Genomic DNA, 25320 nt, shown 5'->3' with positions numbered 1-25320 from the left:
CCTGCATGTTGGGGGAAGGATTGATTACAAAGGGACACCAGTAGAATGTTTGTTGTGATAGAACTGTTTCATATCTTGATTGTGCTGGTGGTTACATAAGCGTCAAAACTTACAGAACAGTACAACAAAATGGATGAATTTTACTGTATGTAAATTATAAGCCAGTAAAAAAAAAATCACATGGATACAAAAAATGTATCACATGGATACAAAAAATACATAAAGTAATTCTACTTTTTAAAAAAGGTGCATTATTTTTATGTTTTCTTTTTTCTTTTTTTATAAATTTATTTTTGGCTGCATTGGGTCTTCGTTGCTGTGCACGGGCTCTCTAGTTGCAGCGAGTAGGGGCTACTCTTTGTTGCGATGTGCATGCTTCTCATTGCGGTGCCTTCTCTTGTTGCAGAGCATGGGCTCTAGGCATGTGGGCTTCAGTAGTTGTGGCGCTCAGGCTCAGTAGTTGTGGCTTGCGGGCTCTAGAGCACAGGCTCAGTAGTTGTGGTGCACGGGCTTAGTTGCTCTGCAGCATGTGGGATCTTCCTGGACCAGGGATCGAACCCATGTCTCTTGCATTGGGAAGCAGATTGTTAACCACTGTGCCACCAGGGAAGTCCTAAAAAAGTACATTATTTTTAAAAGTTAATTTTCTGTAAGGATTGTTTTAGTAATACCTAGTGCATTTTCATATGTAGTACTTTTTTAAATGAGGAGGGGAAATTTTTGTTTTCATTGTTTTGAATTTTAATGTATTCAAGAGTCAAAATAATATTTAAAAAAATATATAGGTAACAATGTAATATAACAAAGTGATATTACTAAGTAATATAACAAAGTGATGCCAAGTAGTATAACAAAGTAGTATAAAAAGGAGTGCTCTCACCTTTCTTTCTTATCCACCGCATTCCTCTCTGTCCACTCTGTGTGTCTTTCCACTGTTTTTCATATGTACATACAAATATTGGTTTTATTTTGTATTCCTTTCTAACACAAAAGTTAACATATTATAAACATTGTTCTATATCTTACTTCTTCACTTGATGTATTCTAGAAATCTTTCCATGTCAGTACTTAGAGAACATCCTTATTCTTTTTTTTTTTAACTGCTGTAAAGTTTTCTATTGGGTGGATGTATCATGGTTTATATATGAAATCTCTCATTGTGATCCCTTGGCTTATTTTTAATTATTTACTGTTACAAACAATTTTGCAGCCAATAACCTTATATACATGCATCATTTTGGACATATGCACCTGTATCTGAAATAAACTTCAGGAACAAAATTACTGATAAAATAATAAAAGTATTTGTAATTTGTATAAGTATGTATTTCCAAACTGCCCTCCATAGAGGTGTTACCACTTTTTACTCTACCAGAAATACATGAGAGAGGGAATTTTTTTCTTTTCTTAACTCTCTTTAGTTTTTATTACTGAAATATTTTAAATTAGGTATAGATGTTGTGACATTCTACTCCTAAGTATATCAGTGTATGACTCTTAAAAATAGGAATATATTTTTTAAATTTAAAAAATTTTTAACAGCTTTATTGAGGTATGACTTACATACCATATAATTATTTCATTTTAATTATACAACTGAATGATTTTTACTAAATTTACAGGGTTCTGCAACCATTACCACAGTCAAATTTTAAAATATTTCCATTACCCTAAAAAGATCCTTTGTGTCCATTTGTAGTCAGTCACGGACCCACCCCCAGGTAACCACTAACCTACTGCCTATAGGGGCATTTCATATGATAATATGGTCTTTTGTGTTGGGTTTCATTTACTTAGCATAATGTTTTTTAGGTTCACCCATTTTCTGAATTCTTTTTTTTTTTTTTCTTGAAGTGTAGTTAATTTACAATGTTGTGTTAGTTTCTGGTGTACAGCAAAGTGATTCATTTATATATATATGTGTGTGTGTGTGTGTCTGTAAATATATATATACACACACATATATATATATACACACACACATAAATATTCTTTTTCATTATGGTTTATTACAGGATATTGGATATAGTTCCTTGTGCTATACAGTAGGAACTTGTTTATTTACTTTATATATTGTAGTTTGTATCTGCTAATCCCAGACTCCTAATTTATCCCACATCCCCCTTCCCCTTTGGTAACCATAAGTTTGTTTTCTGTGTTGGTGAGTCTGTTTCTGTTTTGTAAATAAGTTCATTCGTATCATATTTTAGATTCCACATATAGATGATGCCATATGATACTTGTTTTTCTCTGTCTGACTTCATTTAATGTGATAATCTCTAGATCCATCCATGTTGCTGCAAATGGCATTATTTCACTCTTTTCTGTGGCTGAGTAGCATTCCATTGTATTCCACATTTTCTTTATCCATTCATCTGTCAATGGAAATTTAGGGTTGCTTCCACATCTTGGCTATTGTAAATAGTGCTGCTGTGAACATTGGGGTGCATGTATCTTTTCAAACTAGAGTTTTTTTCAGGATATATGATGAGGAGCGGGTTTGCTGTATCATATGGTAACTCTAGTTTTAGTTTTTTAAGGAACTTCCATACTGCTTTCCATAGTGGCTGCAACAGTTTGCATTCTCACCAACAGTGTAGAAGGGTTCCCTTTTCTCCACTCCCTCTCCAGCATTTATTATTTGTAGACTTTTTGATAATGACCATTCTGACCAGTGTGAGGTGATACCTCATTGTAGTTTTGATTTGTCGTTCTCTAATAATTAGTGAAGTTGAGCATCCTTTCATGTGCCTATTGGCCAGCTATATGTTTTCTTTGGAGAAATGTCTGTTTAGGTCTTCTGCCCATTTTTTTTATTGGGTTGTTTGTTTTTTTGTAACTGAGTTGTGTGAGCTTTTGTATATTTTGGAAATTAAGCCCTTGTCAGTTACATCGTTTTCAGATATTTTTCCCAGTCTGTAATTTGTCTTTTTGTTTTGTTTATAGTTTCTTTTGCTTTGCAAAAGCCTGTAAGTTTAATTATATCCCATTTGCTTATTTTTGCTTTTATTTCTATTGCCTTGGGAGACTGACCTAAGAAAATATTGCTACAATTTATGTCAGAGAATGTTTTGCCTATGTTCTCTTTTAGGAGTTTTATGGTGTCAAATCTTATATATAAAGTCTTTAAGCCATTTTGAGTTTATTTTTGTGTATGGTGTGAGGGAGTGTTCTAACTTCATTGGTTTACATGCGGCTGTCCAGCTTTCCCAACACCACTTGCTGAAGAGACTGTCTTTTCTCCATTGTATATTCTTGTCTCCTTTCAAAGATTAATTGACTATAGGTGTATAGGTTTATTTTGGGCTTTCTGTTCTGTTCCATTGATCCATATGTCTGTTTTTGTGCCAGTACCATGCTGTTTTTTTGTTTTGTTTTGTTTTTTGCGGTACGCAGGCCTCTCACTGTTGTGGCCTCTCCCATTGCGGAGCACAGGCTCCGGACGCACAGGCTCAGCGGCCATGGCTCACGGGCCCAGCCGCTCCGCGGCATGTGGGATCTTCCCGGACTGGGGCACGAACCCGTGTCCGCTGGATCGGCAGGCGGACTCTCAACCACTGCGCCACCAGGGAAGCCCATGCTGTTTTGATTACTGTAGCTTTGTAGTATTGTCTGAAGTCTGGGAGAGTTATGCCTCCAGCTTTGATCTTTTTTCTCAGGATTGCTTTGGTAATTCTGGGTCTTCTGTGATTCCATATAAATTTTAGGATTATTTGTTCTGGTTCTGTGAAAAATGTCATGTGTAATTTGATAGGGATCACATTAAATCTGTAGATTGTTTGGGGTAGTATGGCCATTTTAACAATATTAATTCTTCTAATCCAATAGCATGGTATATCTTTCCATTTCTTTGAATCAGCTTCAGTTTCCTTTATCAATGTCTTATAGTTCTCAATATATAAGTCTTTCTCCTCCTTGGTGAAGTTTAGTCCTAAGTGTTTTTCTTTTTTGATGCAATTTTATAAGGGATTTTTAAAAAACTTTCCCTTTCTACATTTCATTTTTAGTGTAAAGAAATGCAACAGATTTCTGTACGGTGATTTTGTATCCTGCTAACGTACTGAGTTTGTTTATCAGTTCTAGTAGTTTTTGTGTGGAGTTTTTTATATATGGTATCATGTCATCTACATATAATGACAATTTTTACATCTTCCTTTCCAACTTGGATACCTTTTATTTCTTTTTCTTCTCTGATTGCCGTGGCTAGGACTTCCAATACTATGTTGAATAGAAGTGGTGAGAGTGGGCATCCTTGTCTTCTTCCAGATTTTAGTGAGAAGGTTTTAAGCTTTTTACCAAGTATTATGTTGGCTGTGGGTTTGTCAAAAATAGCTTTTATTATGTTGAGATATGTTCCCTCTATACTCACTTTGATAAGAGTTATTAACATGAATATGTTGAATTTTATCAGATGCTTTTTCTGCATCTGTTGAAATGATCATGTGGTTTTATCTTTTCTTTCGTGGATGTGGTGTGTCACATTGATTGATTTGCATACGTTGAACCATCCTTGTGATCCTGGGATGAATGAATCCAACTTGATCATGTTGTATGATCTTTTTTTTGTGTTCTTGAATTCGGTTTGCTAGTATTTTGTTGAGAATTTTTGCATCTATATTCATTAAAGATATTGGCCTGTAATTTTCTTTTTTGGTGCTTTGTCTGATTTTGGTATCAGGGTGATAGTGGCTTCATAGAATGACTTTGGGAGTGTTCCCTCCTCTTCAGTCTTTTGGAAGAGTTTGAGAACGATCGGTATAAGTTCTTCTTTGTATGTTTGGTAAATTCCCCAGTGAAGCCATCCCCATGTTCTGAATTCTTAAATAAAATGTTATAGCCAAACAAAGTATCAGTACTTTGTTTCTTTTTACAGCTGAATAGTATTCCATTGTATGGATATAGCACATTTATTTACCCAGGAACATTTTCAGTTAACATCATCACACCTAACAAAATAAATAATCCTTTTCACATCACCTAATATCAACATTGTCTTCAGTTTCTCCAGGATCCAGTCTGGGATCATACACTGCAATTGTGTATGTCTCTTAATCTCTTTTAATATTGAGGCATCCCTTGTTTTACAGGATTGACTAGGTGTAGACACCATGCTAGTTGTCCCATAGAACACCCCACCTCCTGGGTTTGTTGGAGTGTTTCCCTGTGGAGTTCTTAGCTTGTTCTTCTGTTCTCTGTAATTCATATAAAATGTGATTAGATTCCAGTTAAACATTTTGGCTAGGATGTACACTTCACATTGTATCTCATTTGGAGACACATAATATGTGTTTGTTCCATTATTTATGCTGAGATTGATGATGGATGAGAGTGGTAGCATTCCTTCACTGTGAATTTTATATTTTTTTCAGTCCTTACAAGTAAAAAGTAATCTTTGTGGTGTTACTTTGGTACCATACAATGTCTAATTCCCCATCAGTCTTTCATTTGATGATTAAAACACTGATAATCATTGCCTGAATCAGTAATTTCATGAAAGGTTGCAACATGATAGTTTTCTTATTCTGTCATCCTATCTACATTCATAATTGGCAGTTTTCTATAAAGAAGAGCTTCTCCTTTTCACTTGGAGCTATTTGTCTTCCCTGAACTACAAATCACTCTTTAAAACAAAACAACAAGAGAAAAAATTTGACTTGTCTTCTCCCCCAGTAATTTTCAAGTAAGGGACTGGTATAATATCTTCCTCATTGAAATGTTATACATTGCTGGTATTCAGTTGCATGTATTTTATGATTACCACTGTGGTGTTCTCTTTAAGTTTATGGATTAAACAAAAGTTAGGTGTGTAAGGGTTTTGAGTTTCCTGACAGGATTTTTTGTCTGTTTGTTTATGTGTTTTTCAAGATATGTTTTGGTAGTTAGGCTGAAATAATACTGTGGTCAGATAATGGGGCCTGTGTTAAATTAAGTTTTGAATTTTGGAGACAGCTTATGTAACCTAATATGATCAGTTTTCTTTTTAGTATAATCATTCTATTTATTTTTATATATTTGTTTTTTTTGGCTCACTGGGTCTTTGTTGCTGCACGCGGGCTTTCTCTAGTTGCGGCGAGCGGTGGCTTCTCTTGTTGAGGAGCATGGGCTCTAGGCATGTGGGCTTCAGTAGTTGCAGCATGCAGGCTCAGTAGTTGTGGCATGCAGGCCCCAGAGCATGCGGGCTTCGGTAGTTGTGGCATGCAGGCTCAGCAGTTGTGGTGCATGGGCTTAGTTACCCCGCGGCACGTGGGATCTTCCCAGACCAAGGATCAAACCCGTGTCCCCTGCATTGGCAGGTGGATTCTTAACCACTGCGCCACCAGGGAAGCCCATGATCAGTTTTTTAGTAAATGTTTTGTGTGGTCGTGAAAAGAATATTCCTGTTCTTTTTAATTGAATGAAAGGTACTAAATCAAGACTATTAATAATAATTTTATTTGAAACACTCCCATCCTTATTTTTTTCTGCTTGATGTATTTAGTTATTTAGAGAGATTTGTTAAAAATCTCCTATTAGGATTATAGATTTTCCCATTTGTACTGATACTTTTCAAAGTTGGCTTTATGTATTTTGAGACTATGTTTCTGTTTCTATAGCTTCATGATTGTTAAATTATCTTGATCTGTGTGGAATGTATATGTTGGTTCCTTTTATTAGTAACAAAATCTCCTTGTCCCTTTTAAATGCTGTTCATTTAAATACATGATGTTAATAAATAACTACAGCAGATTTCTGATTGGCATTTTCCTGATTTTTAAAAAATTTCCTAATTTTTAAACTTTTTGTGTTGTTTTGTTTTAGGCATGTATCTTATAAGTAGTATATGGCAGAGTTTTAAGCCAATCTGAGAGTCTGTTTTTCAGTAGGTGAGTTTACGTTTATATTTACTCTGATATCGGATGCATTTAAATTTACTTTTGCCACCTCCTTCTGTGGTTTTCCATTTGCCATGCATTTTCTCTGCTTTTTTCCTTTTTTCCTGCCCTCTATTGAGTTGATAGCTTGCTTTGTTTCTTTTATTTCTTAATCTGTGTGGAATGTATATGTTCAGTCTCTGTTCTTTCAGGGTCGTCACTCTAAAGGTTAATACACATTATTAAATGAAACTCTTTTTAAAGCAACCACATCATTTTTATATAGTATTTTGGTTTCACTTTTTTAACCACACCAAAAAACACTGTTTTTGTTCTTCGCTCTCTCTCTCTCTCTTTTACTATGTATATTTATTAGTTTTCATTATCTTTCAATAATCTCTTTACTTACCTTTGTTTCTTGAATTCCGTTCCTTCCTCCTGAGTTCATTTTTCTTCATACTAAAATACATTCCCTTGGTACTCCTTTTAGCTAGAGTTTGTGCACTTTATAAGTCCTAGTCCATTTCACAGTGTTTTTATTTCACCTTCATTTTACTTGAACTCTAAAATTCACCTGTAAAATATGTACAGTAAAACCAGTTGGCCCACAATATTGGGTTATTGGGGGGAACTAATAAAATTTGTTGAAATACTTTATAAACGGTTTTGTGTGTGTACGTAATGCTATTATTATTAGCTAATATACATCCTATTAGAGTTATATTAGAATTACAGTGTTTTGAATGGATTTTAAAAATCATTGCTTACTGTACTTAGTTAATATTTACTGAGACAAAGAGAATAATACCTACTAGAAATATCATGAATTGTACATGCTCACACCTTGGGAGAAGAGCTGAGATAAGGTGAAACTCGGGATCCTAACTGCTAGCTTAGGGTTACTCCCATTCATTGGAATTTTGAGATACGCAAGCATGAAGTCCAATTTTTTTACTTTGTTTTTATCTATTTACAAAGACAGTACACAAATAGTGTGGAAAATCCAAATGATAAAAGAAAGAGAGAAAGAAATCTTCCAGGAAGTCCATAGAATTGAAACCACTGACATATTGGGATACATCCTTCCAGACATCTTGCTCTGCATGTGTGGCTGTGTGGATTCTGGAGGCTTGTCTTTTCATCTTTCAGAAGGAATCATACTACATATGCAGTTTTGCTACTGCATTTTTCACTAAGTAATATATCAAGAGAATATAGCTAAGTATCATTGCATATAATGAATAAATGTATACCGTTGTATGGATGTATCATAATTTTGTTTAACCAATTCCCTATTGGGAGACTTTAAAATAATTTTTTATATTATAAATTATGCACAGTTGCCTGATTATTTCTTTAAGATAAATTGCTAGCAGTGATATTGGTCAAAGAGTGTGCACATTCAAGTCTTTGATACATGTTTAATAAATCTCTCCAAAAAGTGCACAATTCTTGCCTCTTTTCCTCACACAAACTAAGTATTGTCATTTTTCCCCCTTAATTTTCCAGTTTGAGATTTTTGTCAATATCTCTGCTTCCTTGTGAGTTTGAATATCTTTTCTTGTTTTATCGTTCATTTGTAATTCTTTTGAGAACTTCCCCTTTGGCTGTTTATTCTCTTTTTGCATTCATCCATTTCTTATTAAGCTGTATGAACTCTTATTTGGCTTATAAATTATTATAAATATGTTATTTTTTCCCTGTTTTTTTTTTTAATCTTTTAACCTTGTTTGTGCTTTTTATCGCGTTGTTTTTTTGCTTTTCAACCTTGTTCAAGAACTTTATGAAATTTTTATTTGATCAGAATTTCCTTTATGAGTTCTGGGTTGTTTCCTTAGATGGGATAACTAAAAGTTCTTCCCCACTTCAAAACTGTTAAATGTTCATTTGTATATTTTGTGTGTCTGTGCTCCTAGCAGTTTATTTTTCTCCCATTTGAATCTTAAATCCCTTTGGAGTGTTTTTGGTATAAGGAGTGATACACATCAGTGCCTTCCTGTTTGTCACATCCTGTTCTGGTTTTTAAATTTGACTGATGAAAATCAATATATGAGCATCCTAAAGCATGGCAGGAATTGAGATGTGCTTCATAGTTTTCCGTTTACTAATGTGTCTTGGGTATTTGTAAGTAGAGATAGAGGTTCAAAGGGGAGGGAGTGGATTGGGAAGTGGTAGTTGACAGTCTCATGTCAGGGTTACCTTCTGTGTATGTGTGTGGAACAGAGAATTAGAGGATACCAGCAGAGTGTCTCTTAGAAGTTTCGTGTTTCACTTCTTTTAGTGACCCTGAGTTCTTTATCCAGGGAAGCGGAACTGTGGTAGGATGTCGTAAGACACCATCTGACCTGAGGACTTAGAGGTTTTACGTCTTGAATACCAAGTGCTCTTCTTCCCTGATGAACCCATGAACTCTCTGAATTCTGTGGATTCGTGGGCTTTTTTTAACGTTTTATTTCAGCATATGTTCAGAAAGAAATTGGAATGGGGAAGGGGTTCCGTTCCCCTCTTTGACGTCTAATTCCCTGACCCATAAGTAGATGCTGTTAAGTTTCTTACATATCTTACAGAAATTTCAAGCACTATTTTTGACTACTACTTGCTACTGAATGTTCAGTTGATGAAATTGAAGGTCTTTCACTCAGAAGAAATAAATCAAGAAGGTAAGAAATAAAATCTTTTGACGCTTTGAAACATTCATCAAGTAGGAAGAATTCATCAAGATTATTTCTTTAGGATAATCCCTTTTGACAATAAAAATCAATTTAGTGAACATAAACAGGATGGAATAGCCGCAAAGCGTAGAACACGGCTCATGACGATAGCCTCTGTTTGTTGCGTACCTGACACAGGCCATCTGTTAATTCACACTGTATTAACATCTTCATTCTGTAGAGATGAGGAAACTGAGGCTTCCGGAGGTAAATAACATACCCATAGCTCTCCCTGGTTGGCAAAGGACAGAACTAGGTGTGGGCCCTGGTCTCTGCCTTTGGAGCCACCTGTGTTGTGGGTAACCTGAAGTCTGTTCCAGCCAGTCCTTGAAAGACCTTCCCCCACTTTTGGAATAGATAGTTCCTGTTCTTTTTTGCTGCTACTTTATTTTCTTTGTAGGCCCATAAGCAGTAGACATCATAACTACAGACACAATTTCACATTTATGAACTGTGGCTTGTAGAATGCATATAGGATAACTTTTATAGTAAGATTTGCTGTTTTTGAGTTCTTCCCATTATTGAAGAGTAGCCGGGCCTCCATTGCCTGTGTGCAGTTATACATGAAGCCCTTTACTCAGATGCTTTCCTTCCATGTGTCCGAAATTTGTTATAATGTGCCAATTTGTCAGAATAAGTAAAACTGCCATTTGATAACAGTTGTAATAAATGTACAGGTCATCGATGGCTGAGATTAGATGGAGCTCCCTAGGGTTGTGCTGTGTCTAGTAGCCAGGTGAGGAGAAAGTGTAAGAAGATATTAATTCCTTCCATAATTCTCGTTCTAGGTCTATTCTGTTTCAGCTTTTTCTGGGAGCTAGCTGTGTAAGGCTAGTAAGGGGGAGAAAGGAGGATGGGGGTGGGATGGATAGACCTACATTTTATGTTTCTACAAATAGAAATAGCACATCAGACAGGTCAGTGTTCATTGCACTCTTGCTGTAGGTCTCTGTCTTGTACTTTGACTCTTGTCAAAAGAAAAATGTTCTTTCTGACAAGGTCATAGAATATAAGTGGAAAGGCAAGACACATATACATGAAACCGAACTAGAGAGTTTGCCGAAACATTCCATTATGCTGTGTGACTTAAAATATAAAAAACATTAGAGGTAGGAAAGGATATTGTAGCAAGAGGTAATCAGGGCAGGTAAGATATGGCCAGAGGGAAAGGACAAAGAGTCTTGAGATCCTTTCATTTTTATATGTATTAAGAGGCAGAAGAACTGTATGTCCAAAGACCTAAGATTGCCCCAAGGTAGAACCCTTGGTAGACCAGCCTTTCCATATAATGACATTAATGTATGCCCTCCACAGCAAATTCTGGGTTCCCAGGATCTCTCCCCCAGTTGATTGGGGTGAAAGGGCATGGTCAGAAGCTTCCTCAACCTGCCCTTCATGTTGTTGATCTGTCCCTCATTCTGAAGTTCCTTAGCATTTGACGTAAACAGTCTGTACTACATTGCTGTGACATGTTTACGTGTTGCCTTGGGATTTGCACTCCTCCCATTTCCTTCTTCCTTTGGCCTCCTTAGTGCCTGGTGCAGTCTGTGGATGTTGAAGTTCTAGTAAACATCTAGTAAACACTTAGTACATGAATGTCTTTGGACTGAGGCCCACGATCATGGCACCAGGAAAGCCCTGTGGGATCCCGAATTGTAAACCAACCTTATCCTTGGGATCCAAAGCAGAGCTGAGGCTGCGACCGTGAATGCACCGTGTCTCCTAGCTCAGTTTTCTTGTCTCAGCTAGAAGTTCCCTGTAAAAGCAAGTGTTCTAGGAGGTTCCATCCCATGATTCTGATCTGGTGCAGGATTTCTGAACAGGGAAGTTAGATTAGATTAGATGGGAGTAAGCTTAGAATGGGAAACTCACAAAAACTCATACTATGGACAGGCCTTTAATTTAAGCACTTGCTGTCCAAACTGAGCATTGAGTTCAGCTAGTGAGGTAGAAAGGGGGCTGGGGTGGTATTTGGGGCAGGTAAAAGCTGTTTCATAGTCTTGTGCATTTGAAAACTCCAGAGATGGTTACTCTTCTTGTGTTTAGAGGCCTGACCTTTCAGGGGAAGCATCTCCACCTTTATCTCATCCCATATCAAGCAGATCACTGTGAATAATTGTAGCTGTTGGGTTTTTCTTACTCCGGATTTGCTAGAATTCACATCAGATCACACAGCTGAGAAAGACCCTTGGTTTTTTTGGACATGTTGCTGATAATATCTCTTTGCATTAATGATTTTATTCTAGATATCCAGAGGGACAGAAAAAGATGAGTAATGGGGGAGTTACAAGATAAATCTACAGTAAAAAATAAAGCAAACTGCTTCTCTTCTTTACCATTATGAAAAAGAAGTAAAGAATTATTTCAACAGTTAGGTCAAACAAGAAGTATTAATTTTCCTCAAATAATTGAGGATATGTTTTTAACATTGGTCTTGATGTAAAAAGCTGAAATATACTTTTGGTTGTTGGTATCTGTTTGCTTCTAGTTAAATGAAGTTAAGTAGATTCAGGTCAGGATTTTTGGTTTTGCTTTGGAGCTTTTGTTCTGCCAACTCTTCTTCCTTAAGTAGATGATCAGGTATCATTTGAAAATGTGTTTTGGGTGGGGCATGCTAAGCAGGTCTTTGATAAATCTTCCAGAACCCGAGGCTCGCGTGCTCCTGAGTCGCTGTGAATGGCCCCAGCGCTCCTGACCACTCTTCCGGGTAGGATGTCGCTGAGATCCCTGAAATGGAGCCTCCTGCTGCTGTCACTCCTGAGCTTCCTGGTGATGTGGTACCTCAGTCTTCCCCACTACAATGTGATAGAACGCGTGAACTGGATGTACTTCTATGAGTATGAGCCCATTTACAGACAAGACTTCCGCTTCACACTTCGAGAGCATTCGAACTGCTCTCATCAAAACCCGTTTCTGGTCATCCTGGTGACCTCACACCCCTCAGATGTGAAAGCCAGACAGGCCATTAGAGTTACTTGGGGTGAAAAGAAGTCTTGGTGGGGATATAAGGTTCTTACATTTTTCTTATTAGGCCAGCAGGCTGAAAGGGAAGACAAAATGTTAGCATTATCCTTAGAGGATGAACACCTCCTTTATGGCGACATAATAAGACAAGATTTTTTAGACACGTACAATAACCTGACCTTGAAAACGATTATGGCATTTAGGTGGGTAACTGAGTTTTGCCCCAATGCCAGGTACATCATGAAGACAGACACTGATGTCTTCATCAATACTGGCAATTTAGTGAAGTATCTTTTAAATTTAAACCACTCAGAGAAGTTTTTCACAGGTTATCCTCTAATTGATAATTATTCCTATAGAGGATTTTACCAAAAAACCCATATTTCATACCAGGAGTATCCCTTCAAGGTGTTTCCTCCCTACTGCAGTGGGTTGGGTTATATAATGTCCAGAGATTTGGTGCCAAGAATCTATGAAATGATGAGTCACGTAAAACCCATCAAGTTTGAAGATGTTTATGTTGGGATCTGTTTGAATTTATTAAAAGTGGACATTCACATTCCAGAGGACACCAACCTTTTCTTTTTATATAGGATCCATTTGGATGTCTGTCAACTCAGACGCGTGATTGCAGCCCATGGCTTTTCTTCCAAGGAAATTATCACATTTTGGCAGGTTATGCTAAGGAACACCACATGCCATTATTAATTTGACATTCTACCCAAGGCCTAGAGAAGGGAGGGACACTTTGTGGAAAACGTTAAAGTTAGACTATGAAATCTCCAATGGAAAACTCATGGGAAGGTCACTGTGTGGCTTACACGGAACTGAAACTCATGAAGAGGCTATAGGCTGGAGACTGGAGGGTTGTACTTGACCTGTGGTTTATTTTGACAACAATCAAGTCAGGCCTTTTAAAGTTGATATTCAGAGGAATTAAACATCTTATAAAGGAATGGGAGGTTTTTGTTAATAAAACACATAGGACCAAACAATTTGAACGTGTCGTTCTATAGATTAAAACTTCTTAAATGGGTTTCATTGAATTATAAGCTCATCTGTCCATAACAACAAAGCAGTGTGGAGTATTATTCATTGAACAATCTAGTCAGTTCAGGGTTTTGTGTATATCTTACATGGATTACAGTTTTTTAAAATATATAGTTGTGTGTAAAACAAGTGAAGTTATGCTGAACAAAATTTCATCTCTTTTTGGTCATTCGGAAGATACTTCAGGATGTTGCAGTATTTCAGTTATCAGTTATTATTTAATGGTACTTAAAGTTTTGCACTTTTATGGGTGTTTGAATGTTATGGTTGTTTCAATACTGTATAAACAGAATAGTGAAAAATCACTCTTTATATTTAAACTTCTTTTCCAGTTACTTCACTGATGAGTTTATTATGAATAGCTCCATTAATGTGTAGATATCGGTCATTATTGCATATCAGTAATCTCCTGAACTTTGATAAATATTTCTTCGTGGTAATATAGAGAAGAATTAAAGCAAGAAGATCTAAATTATTGTCTTGTTTTTAAAAATATAATCCCTGGTGTTTTTAGATGTCACTTCATCTGTCTCATTGTTCCACCTGGAAATTAGGAGTAATGTAGAGCGCCAGGCAGCATGTTTCCTTTTGGAAAGGACTCTGAAGCCAAAAAGAGAGAACGTGATGGCCAGAATATTATGAAAGGAGTGGCATATTTCAGTGCTTGAGCTGGAAAGAGAGGACTAAAGATTCAAGTTGCATTGTTAACTGCTCCATGTTTTTTTTAAATTAACAATCAGTTTGAGAATAAAAAGGAAGAAAAAAACACTGCTGCTATTGTTATTAGTTTCACATCAAGAGGAAAGCCCCACTATGTGGTCTAAAATCAAGTCTGATTTCCATGTCATGGAGAAGCACGTTTTTTCATAGGAGTGGTGATGTAGGTCAGCTTTGACCTGCTAGTTGGTCCAAGAGAAGCACTCCTTGCCCCCATGTTCTTGGGATTGTGCAGTTTCCCATTATGCCTGATACGGGACAAGTGATTTCCTTTTTTCTGGATTACATGATGGTGAAAGATCAAATCTGTTGGCAGAAAATATGAACTTGAAAATATATAGTCAGCTCTTGTAATACTCATATATTTATAATTCTCCTATAAGAAAAGCTTAATTTCAGTTAGAAACATTATAATGTTTGATTCTTGATAACAAGGCTATTTCCATTTCCCTCCTCTCAGACCTGATCCAGTTACAATAAAATCAATTAAATGAAATACTCTGTGGAATCCATCTATGCCCTTGCTAATTCCCATCCATACGGAGTCACTTTCTTTTCTTTTTAATTTTATTTATTTTTATACAGCAGGTTCTTATTAGTTATCTATTTTATACCTATTAATGTATACATGTCAATCCCAGTCTCCCAAATTATCCCACCACCACCACCCACCCCCCGGGAGTCACTTTCTTTAAGACACAGGTGGTGGGTATTTTTATGGTAGGATTAGATTTGATCAAATTTGCCTAACTTTATATTGGTATTTGGGAAGCTAAGTCAAATAATTTATAGAGGGAAAACTTTTAAAATAAAAGATAACTTCCCTTCCCTTTAAGATGAGACCAAAAAAAGCAGTAAAACGTGAGTAATTGCCAGTTAGAAGATTGTTCCTTTTCAACTGCAGGTTGGTGCTTAAGAGATCTCTAAAGAGTTAAATGATTATGAAAAACATTGAGGTTGGGTCGTTATATTTTTTGTCTTTAACTTCATGTTTGCTTTCAAGTAGTATTAGTCAGCTGTGTTATTAAAATCTTGGCCTCTGACGTTTAACCACATGAATAGCACCTTTTATTTTAACTGGTAACAGAGTTTAATACAGAGCCTAACCTTAGGCGGCTGCTTTTCTGCCATCCACAGCCCTGCCACATCCCCGCCACATCCCCGTGGTCTTACCTGCTCTCTGCCTCACTCATTTACTTTGCTTGCCTGTAAGCATTGAGTCTGTGACCCCAGCATGTTAGCCTTTGCCAGATTCTGCTGCAAGAACAGCTCCCAGATCTCAGAGGTTGACAACAACCATGTGTTCTTTGCATCCACACCGCACGCTACTGGTTACCAGCCTTGGCTACTGTGTGTATCTTCTCACCTCAGGGTCCCAGCTGAAGGGCAACGCCTGTTTGGAACATGCCGTTCTTGTAGAGGGAGAGGACAAAGAGCTGGTGGAAGGAGAAAGAGCTGGTGGAAACACTAACATCTATATCTGCTGACCAAAGCAAAGCCCATGCCCAGCCCAGTGTCCGTGGCAGGGTGGGGCAGGGGTTTGGGCTCACAGGAAGTAGTGCACGTCATTTTTTGGCAGCCAGGAATATTGTGTTCTTTTACAGGGTGGGCAAGGAATAGTTGGGTACAGTAATCTGCCACACCTAGTGCGTGAAAGGGAGAAGGGGCTCAGGGACCTGGATTCTGAGGCCGGCCCCAGTGCATCAGAGGTTTTCTGGCTTACTTGGATCTGGTGCTTTGAGCCCTTTCCTGAGAGGGCTGCCCTTTCACCCTCCTTACTCTTTCCCCAGCTCTACGCTAAATGGTCTTGGCATGATCATGTTCCCATCAACTCGCCAGATGAAGAGCAGCCGGAGCTGAGCTATTTATAACAGTATTTCTGAGTGTGAGCTTGGGGATAAAGCTCTTTCCTCCTGGCGTCTGGTAGGCATTTATTGCAGGATGGAGGGAGAGAGAGAGGGGAAGGGTGAGTATGAGAAATGTGGCAGGCCCATCTGACGTCTTTGGGGTTCTTTTAATCCACTGGGAATTAATCTTTATATTAAGCCAGCTCCTCTGGATTTTGTGTGAGCGATTAGAACCCTCTCACAGTCTCCATCAGCTGCTTGATTATCCCATGTGTAGGTAATATAGGACCAACCCTTTAAGGAGTCAAAACAGGTGACACGTGTTGATGGATGTGTTGGTAGGAGATGGAAGCGAGCGTGGGAAATGGGCCCCGAAAGCCAAGAGGCAGTTTGAGTGGGCAGGCCCTTGGCAGAATTTGTGCCCAGGGGAAGAGCCGACTCATGGGTCTTGTAAAGTCAAAGGAGGGCCCAACAAGGATGGATACCGTTGCTCTGTATTTAAGGTAAGTGATGGAAGCACAAAACGTGCGCTTAGATAGTCTCTCCTCACATGGGACCCTTTCTTCGCATTTGCAAGCCTTACCCTTCCTTTAGGTTTTCAATGAACAATGTCTAAAACGTCTGCCAACTTAGCCCTTTTTATGTTTTACTCTCACCCTTTAGACCACGTGGGAGGGAGGGTGGAGGTTAGCGCTACTTACATTTCCCCCTTAAAGTACCGCCTTTGAGACATTTCCCAGATGAAAAATCAAGGCCCCTCGTGGTGAGTTAACATCATTCTCTTAAAAGGCTGCAGCAGCTGCAGCGAAGGTTTTAAATAACACTCTTCCCCCTTCTCCCCCTTCCCCCTTTCTCCCTGTAGAAACCGAACAGAAACAAGCAGGAGATACCAAAATGTTAACAGGAGTTGCCTGTCAATGACTTTGCTCCCTTTGAAGTACCTTTTATTACTTCATTCTCAACAACAAGGATAAATTACTTTTATAACATAAATGTTTTAACAATATATGAACAAATTTAGGTAAAGGTAAAAAGCAGGGTCAGAAGATGTCGTGGGAAAAGGCTGGCTCACTGCTGAGCTGCCAGCCCCTTCCGCGCCCTCCCGCTTTTTCCCGCAGCAGACTCTTGTGAACCAGTCCCTGCCAGTGGGACCCCAAGTGAAACCACACAACTCTGATTGGGACTTAAACCACTGTTAGTTAAAATTGCTCACTTCTTGTCAGGACTTGCTGAAGCTCAGGTTCTTCGTGTCTCATCGCAGAAAGAATTCAGAGACAAGTGATAAGTAAGAGGTGGATTTATTTAGAGAGAGAACACATTCCACAGGCAGAAGAACGTGGTCCATCTCAAAAGGCTTGAGAGCAACCCCAGGGCATGGGGTCGACTCAGAAAGTGAGAGCAGCCATGGGAGAAATACACTCCATAGACGGAATGCGGACTGTCTCAAAAGGCGAGAGCGCCCCAGGTTAGTTTTTGCGGGCTGTGTAATTTCATAGGCTGACTACAGTGGGAGGATTATTCCAACTATTTTGGGGAAGGGGAGGAGATTTCCAGGATTGGGGCCACCACCCACTTTTTGGCCTTTGATGATCAGCCTCAGAGATGTCATGGCGTGTCACTTAGCGTATGCTAGTGTATTACAATGAGTGCATAATGAGGCTCAAGGTCTGCTGGGAGTCACATCTTCTGCCATCTCGGACCTAGTCAGTTTTTTATGTCATATCTTCAAAGGCTCTTGTCATTCTTTTCAAGGTTGTGCCCTGGCCCCTTCCTTCCTGTTTCATGGGGGATGTCTGCCTGTGGCCTCCTGTGTTCCTCCCTCATTAAGAAAAAAAGGAGAAGGCCTCCTTTTCCTTGATAAGATGTTCTGCCTACGCTGCTGGAGTCTGCAGCTACCATGGTGATCCCATGAGCCTAAAGGCCAAGGCAGTGGGCTGAGACGGTGAGCCTGGGTCCACATTCTTCTAGACCCTTTGGTGTTAAGTAACCACACACATTTGGATGTCGTGGGTCCAGTGGTCAGTTCCTCACAGCTGGGGGAACCTAACTCCAGGGATGTAAGAACAGTTTCCCTGACCGGAGCCGTTGTGCCCATGGTGACTGGGGAGATGTGAGGAGATGAATCAAACTCTCCTCCAGGGCAGAGAGAAAACAGCTGGTTTGTGACCCGGGAGCTCCGAGGCTCTGGCTTGGATCCTGCTGGGGGATGGTGCCCCGCCTGCGAGCAGCCCTCGGGGACGCGGTGGACACTCCTCTCTGGTTGGTGCCCGCCATCCGTGTCCGGCAGCGGGGCTGCGGTTGCACCTGCGGGGGGCAGAGCGGGGAGAAGGAGGCTGGGGGAGGGAGCCCTGAGGAGTCTGAACCCGTCTCACCTGTGGAGCCGCGTCTTCTCATTTGGAAGAAGAGAGGTCAGGGCCACATCTCTTTGCCTTTCACGGTTTACTGCCTGCCTATCATCCGAGAAGGTTTGTGTTACGAACTTGGCAAAAAGTAGTTTCAGAGTCTGATGGTAACGCCGTTCACTCTGCCCTCTTTGTAAATGAGAAGCTGGAAAATCTCTGGATTTTGGTAAATTCACAATGAAATGACCGGAGAGCACCCAGGTCTTGCTGTTCTTCCATGCCCCGAGGCTGCTATAACTACTTTATTAAAAATGAAGTGTCTCAAGGTTTCAGGACAAAAACTGTTGCAAAGCCATAAATGACTAATTTGGTGTTTCAAGTGATAATCAAGCCTGTCTCTTAGCTCAGTGAATATGAAGAGGAGGAAAGGAACAACCTCACCTTTGTTACTGAATCTCTTTTTATATGAATCTTTAAAAAATTTTGCACACTGCTTCTCTCTCTAGTGAACCTTAACGTACAAACAATAAAATTTTTTGAAGTATTATATAAGAAGAAACTAAATTTTGTATTTCTCAGCCTTAAATTTGAAAGCAAGTAGACAGGCAGTTATTATTTTGTCTGCTGAACAACCTCCTCCTTGAGAAACTTCTACTTTTGAGAAATGTCTTATCCACTAACTCCATCTGCGTGGTTAGTACAGTGTGACCCAAGCCATGAGAATTCTGTCTTAAGATCGCAGCTCCCTGGCGACAGTCCCGTGGTCCACTTGACACTACAGCGCAATTGCAGTCCCTCTCAAAGAATTTAGAATTAAGGCTAAGCAGTCAAAGTCTGAGTGTTGTCCTCAACTAGGAGATATAAATCTGGGAAATTTTGATATTAGATGTTTTTTAAAAAATACATTTCATTTTTTAGAGCAGTTTTAGGTTCAAAGCAAAATTGAAAGGAAGGTACAGAGATTTCCCATATACTCTCTGCCCCCATGTACACACTCCCTCCCCCACCATCAACATTCCCCATCAGGACAGGACATTTATTACACTGGCTGTCACCACAGTGACACATCGTTATCACCGAAAGCCCACAGTTTACATTGGACTTTTGGTGGATTGTCAGTGAGGCTAAGACTGTAATCCCTGAGGAAAGCTTCAGAGCTGGAGTCTCAGGCTCACGGAAGGGAAGTACTTTACAGAAACAGAAAAGGCCCACGTTCAGATAAGCCCTTTGCCAGGGCCAGTTCCCCTTCTTCATGGCGGCCTAGGGCCAGGCTGGTGGGCCTGAGGCTCTGCAGGCTTCCCTTCCGCCAGACCTCACAGGAAGCCGCAAGGATTCCTGTGGGTGCCAACCCTAGGCCAACCTCTGTACCAGGTGGGCCTGGAGGGTAAAGGAGTAAGATTGACATTTGGGGGATCCAGTAGCTTCAGGAGTATGGTTTCACACTGCAAATGAAGCCCAGCGCCCCTCAACCTCTGCCCCATGCCTTGCATACCAGCCTTCTCCACTCTGCCCTTTGTTTCTCAGGCACCCCAGGCCCATGCTGGCCTACCTGCCTTCGTCTCAGCTCTTTACCTGGAGTGTACTTTGCTTTTTCTGGATCTCCATTTCCTCATCTATGAAGAGGGTTAGTAATTCTCATTCTCTTCAGAGTCAGATGATGATTTAAAGATGCTGGGGCCATCAGCCTGGAGAAGAGGAAGCCTTGTGGCAGAGAAAACGGTCTTGACCAGAGTGACTCTGGAAGGCAGGACCAAGGTAGTGGGAGGAGTGACAGGGAGAGAGATTTTAGTATAGGATCAGAGAAATCCAGAGATAGAGCAGGATGCTTCAGGAAATAACAAATTCCCAACCTTAAAGGAGGTAAAAGAAGCTGGAGAATCCTTTGGTAAAGATGCTGGGAGTGCAGAATTAACAGGACCTGGACTTGGAAAGTCTAGCTCTGAGAGAAGTACTAGCATTAGCTTTGGAGTCACACAGATCTGAGTTCAAGTCTTAGTGCCACCTCTTACTATCTGGATTACTCTTCTCTCTGAACCTCATTTGCCTTGCACATGGCAGGAAGGTAATAAGAGTGTCTGGCTTGTAGTGCTTTTGCAAGAATTCGTTGAAATAGGAGATGGGAGGACCCCACAGGAAGTAGGTGCTCAGTACCTGGGAAATTTCATTAAATCACCATTTGGTTCTAAAGGATGGTTGTAAACAGTGGAGGGCACAATGGGGAGGATGTTGCTGCTGCCCCCAGGGCCAGAGTCTGGAAAGGCCGCCAGCAGGAAGACAGACTGGAAGCAAGTAGGATATTCTAAGAAGAGGAACAAGGGAAAAAATGAAGGGGCAATAAGTGTACTGATTTTTTTTTCCCCTGAACTCTCTAATTCTGTTCCATTGCTCTGTAAGTCTGCCTTTCCATCACTGCCATACTACCTTGATTACTCTGGCCTTATACTAAGTCTTAAAATCTGATGATATAGGTCTTCCAACTTTATTCTTTTGCAATGTTGTTTTGACTATTACATGACCTTTGAATTTTCAAGAAAAGTTTGGAATCAGCTTTACAATTTCTATAAAAGAGTTCTTCTAGGCTTTTGATTAGAATTGCATTAAATATAGAAACTGGGGGGAAAGGCTGTTTTAACAATATCGAGTCTACTGATTTATGAATGGTCTACCTCTCCATTTATTTAGATTTTCTTTAATTTCTCTCAGCAATATTCTGAAGTTTATGAAAAGATAACAGTCTTGCATATAGTTCATTAGATTTAATCCTAAGTATTTTGTATTTTTTGATGCTATTGTCAATGAGATTTTTTTTATAGAGGTATAATTAACATACAGTAAAATGCACAAACTTAAGTGCTCAGTACAATGATTTGGGGCAATTTTATATATCTGTACAAACATCACCTAAAACAAGATAGAGAACACTTCCATCATCCCACGAAGGTGCTTAATGCCGTCTTCCAATCAATCCCTACTCCTACCCCACCCCCATTACAGAGCAACCACTTCCTGGTCTCTATCACTGTAGATTTAGTCTCGCCATTTTGGGATTTCATGTAAATGTATTCATGCAGTATGTATCATTTTGAGTCTTGCTTCTCTGATTGAACATAATGTACTTTAACATTAATCCATGTTGTTTTGTGTGTCAGAAATTTCTTTTTATTGCTGAGTATTATTCCATTATATGAGTAAACAGCAAATTGTTTATCCATTTGGGTTGTTTCTAGTTTGGGGCTATCATGAATAAGATTGCTATAAAGATCCTTGTATGAGTTTTTTGGTGTGTATTTATGTTTTCATTTCTCTCTGTAAACACCTAGGAATGGAACTGCTGGGCAATAGGGTAGGTGTGTGTTTACTATGAAATGCCAAACAGTTCTCAAAAGTGTTTGTACCATTGTACATTCCTACCCAGTTTTTCTTTTATGGTTTATACTTTTTGTGCCCCACCCAAGAAATCTTTATCTACACCAAGGTGGGGGAGATTTTCTCCTATATTTTCTTCTAGAAGCTTTATGGTTTTAGGTTTTACATTAAGGTCTATGATCCAGCTCTAATTTAAATTTTTATTCAGAGTGAGAAAGCATTTGAAATTCATTCTCTTTCATGTATCTAGTTGTCTCAGCAGCATTAAAAAAAAAAAAAGACTTTCCTCATGAAGGAGTGTTTAGTCCGTTTATATTTAATGTAATTTTTATATAATTGGGTTTAAGTGTACCATCCTGTTACTTACTTTTCATTTTGCACCTCTGTGGCCCCTTCCTTGCCTTCTTTTGAGTTGAGTAGTCACTAGCATTCCATTTAATTTCCTCAATTGCCTTCTTAGCTATTGCTCTTGTGTTTGAAGTTATTATTATTATATATATATATATTTTTTGGCTGTGTTGTGTCTTAGTTGCTGCACATGGGATCTTCTCTGAGGCATGTGGGATCTTTCGTTGTGGCACGCAGGCTCTTCATTGCGGCACACAGGCTCTTCGTTGCGGCGGGTGGGCTTCTCTCTAGTTGTGGTGTGTGGATTTATCTCTCTCTAGTTGTGGTGCACGGGCTCCAGGGCACATAGGCCCTGTAGTTTGTAGCACGTGGGCTCTCTCGTTGAGGTGTGCGAGCTCAGTAGTTGCGGCATGCAGGCTTAGTTGTCCTGCAGAATTTGGACTCATAGTCCCCTGATCAGGGATTGAATCCACAACCCCTGCATTAGAAGGCAGATTCTTTACCACTGGACCCCCAGGGAAGTCCCTGAAATTATTTTTTTTAATTGATTGCTTTAGATCAGGGCTTCTCAACCTTTGTACTATTGACATTTTGAGTCAGATAATTCTATGTGGGGTATGCTTTCTTTGTATTTTGCTTCATTGTGGTCTGCTGATCATCCTGGTTTTACACGTTGATGTTTTTCATAAAATTTGAGAAATTTATGATTTATCTATCTATTTCTTCAATTATTTTTCTGCCCCATTCTCACTCTTGTCTCTTTCTGGTATTTGAGTAACATATAACTTACACTGCTTTATAGTGTCCTACATGTCTTTGTAGAACATGTTCAATTAATTTTCCTTCAATCTTTATTCTTGTCTTTTCTTCAGACTAGGTAATTTGTATTGATCAAGTTTACTCACTTCTTCTTTTGTCATCTCCAAGTTCTTTTAAGCCGATCCAGAGAACTTGCATTCCAGTTTTTTTATTTTTCTCTTCTAGAATTTTTATCTTTAATTTTCCATTTCTCTGTTGAGATTCCTTATCTGTTGTCTCACTAAGACCATAGTTGCCTTAAATTCCTTGAACGTATTTATTATAGCTGCTGTAAATCTGCTAAGATTAATATCTAGGCCTCTTGGAGTTGACTACTATTGACCACTGTTTTTTCTTGACTACTGGTCAACTTTTCCTGTTTCTTTACATGTCTGGTAATTTCTCAATTTTATATTGTACTGGACAATGTGAGTATATGTTAAAAACCTGTAAATATTCTGGATTCTTTTATCTTTCTCTGAAGAGTTTTGATATTTGATTTTTGTTCTCATAAGTAAAGTAGTTCAGTTATTAGCTAACTTTTTTTTTTTTTTTTTTTTTTTGCGGTACGCGGGCCTCTCACTGCTGTGGCCTCTCCCGTTGCGGAGCACAGGCTCCGGATGCGCAGTCTCAGCGGCCATGGCTCACGGGCCCAGCTGCTCCCCGGCATGTGGGATCTTCCCAGATCGGGGCATGAACCCGTGTCCCCTGCATTGGCAGGGGGACTCTCAACCACTGAGCCACCAGGGAAGCCCTAGGTAACTATCTTGATTCTTTTTTTTCTTTTTTTTTTTTTTTTTTTTTGCAGGGGGAGTCACGGGGAATGTGTTATGGTTTGTCTCAGCAAATCTGTAAAAGCTTAAGGTGTTCCCAAGCCCCTTCAATTTGTTGCAACTCAACTTCCCTACTCTGTCTCTCTTACAGATCTTGTCAGCACTTGGTTTTAGGCTCAGTTAGGTTAGATCTGAAGTGGGCCTTCATTTAGAGAGTGGTCTTTATTCTTAATACACAACCTAAGTGTCTCCACTGGATGTCTCTCTACTCTGCTTGGGCCAGAACTTGATATTCCCCAGCAATACTCAGTCTCTAGTGTTTTTGTTCCACTCTCAATCCCATAGCAGCCACGTTCAGTTGAGCCTCAGTGCAGGGTCCTGCGTATGTGCAGTGAGCCCTCAGCTAAGGACTCGTGAGGGGCCCACACGTAGACTTCCGAGGCTCCCCCTCTGTTACCGCTCTCCACAGACTCCAGCCACATTCTGTATCTTCGCTTCAGTCTAGCTCTGCTTGGACTCCAGCTTGCTGTGCCACGACCAGAAAAGTGTCGCCTCACAGAGAGCTGAGGTGATCACGGGGCAGCTTGTGATCCCTTCTCTCAAAGATGCTATCTTGCACTGCCTGTTGTCCAAGTTGTCCAATGCCTGAAAACAGTTGCTTAGCACAGTTTATCCAGTTTTATAGTTGTTTATGGTGGATGGCCTAGTGCAATACCAGTTAATCTGGGAAAGCTGGAAGAGGAAGCCCCTGTAGACTCCTGGAGAGTTTTTGAGTCTTTAGGTGTGAATTGTTCCCGAGGCCCCACTTAAATACTTATTGCCTTTGGATTCCATGAGGCACCACTAAAATCCTTATATTAAAGTTCCCTTTCTCTTGTTATTACCGTAACAAAAACCCAAATAGATCGTCACTAGTGTATTTCTAAACTAAACCAGAAGGAGGGAAAGAGAGAGAATATAACCATCACTGAAGTGAAGGTAGGGTGTTTGTGGTTCTTGATTCCTATTTCTCTGGATCTGTGGTTGGTTTTGGAAACGTCCATAATTCTTACTCTAATCCAGATAACAAATATTCATCCTGAAATCTCTAATCACATCCTTCATGTTATGTTAGAAATTTTCTACCCAGAGAAAGGAGTGGAAGACCAGAATTTGCAGATGGCACGTTCTACTCTGGCCATCAAATATTATTCTCAATGAAAAGGAGAAAAATAATCCAAGGCCACATTTTTCTGCTTTGTTACACCCAATTCCAAATTCAGCAATCTGGTGATTAACTTTTACTGTTCTTCTTCTAAGTTCCAAGTGCTGTTCACATCTAAGCATTTCATCTTTAGAATACTTAAAAATAGTATTACATGTGTGCATGTGTGTGTGTATATATCTACTTCCCTCTGTCTCTAAATTCCACACTCTTCCTTCCTGAATCTTGTGAAAACCTTGGCAGATGGATATTCTCTTCTGAACACTTTTCTCAGAGGTGTGTCATGTCATGTTGCTGGAGTTTACATGTGTGTATAGCTAATCTAACTGTTATCACCTAATACTGGTTA

The 25320-nt window shown here is 39.4% G+C and overlaps 1 protein-coding gene across 23 annotated transcripts in view; it reads left to right on the top strand.

The window, feature by feature from the left end:
* Window positions 1-14344, top strand: part of B3GALNT1 (beta-1,3-N-acetylgalactosaminyltransferase 1 (globoside blood group)) — a 32238-nt gene extending 17894 nt beyond the window's left edge. For 17 of the 23 annotated variants that reach the window (XM_033409489.2, XM_033409498.2, XM_033409505.2 and 14 more), the window contains 3 exons: window positions 6799-6863; window positions 9419-9511; window positions 12205-14344. In XM_033409489.2, the coding sequence (XP_033265380.1) occupies window positions 12239-13234 (996 nt within the window). In that variant the 5' untranslated portion in view covers window positions 6799-6863; window positions 9419-9511; window positions 12205-12238 and the 3' untranslated portion in view covers window positions 13235-14344. The remainder of the gene's footprint in view (window positions 1-6798; window positions 6864-9418; window positions 9512-12204) is intronic. The other 6 variants (XM_033409510.2, XM_004281859.4, XM_033409499.2 and 3 more) reach the window with 1 other exon arrangement.
* Window positions 14345-25320: the final 10976 nt, after the last annotated feature.

Source organism: Orcinus orca, chromosome 5 (assembly GCF_937001465.1).
Source record: "Orcinus orca chromosome 5, mOrcOrc1.1, whole genome shotgun sequence".
In the NCBI taxonomy this organism is placed as follows: Eukaryota; Metazoa; Chordata; class Mammalia; order Artiodactyla; family Delphinidae; genus Orcinus; species Orcinus orca.
Note: the sequence above shows the minus strand (reverse complement) of the source record. Positions and strands in the feature narration are given on the sequence as shown.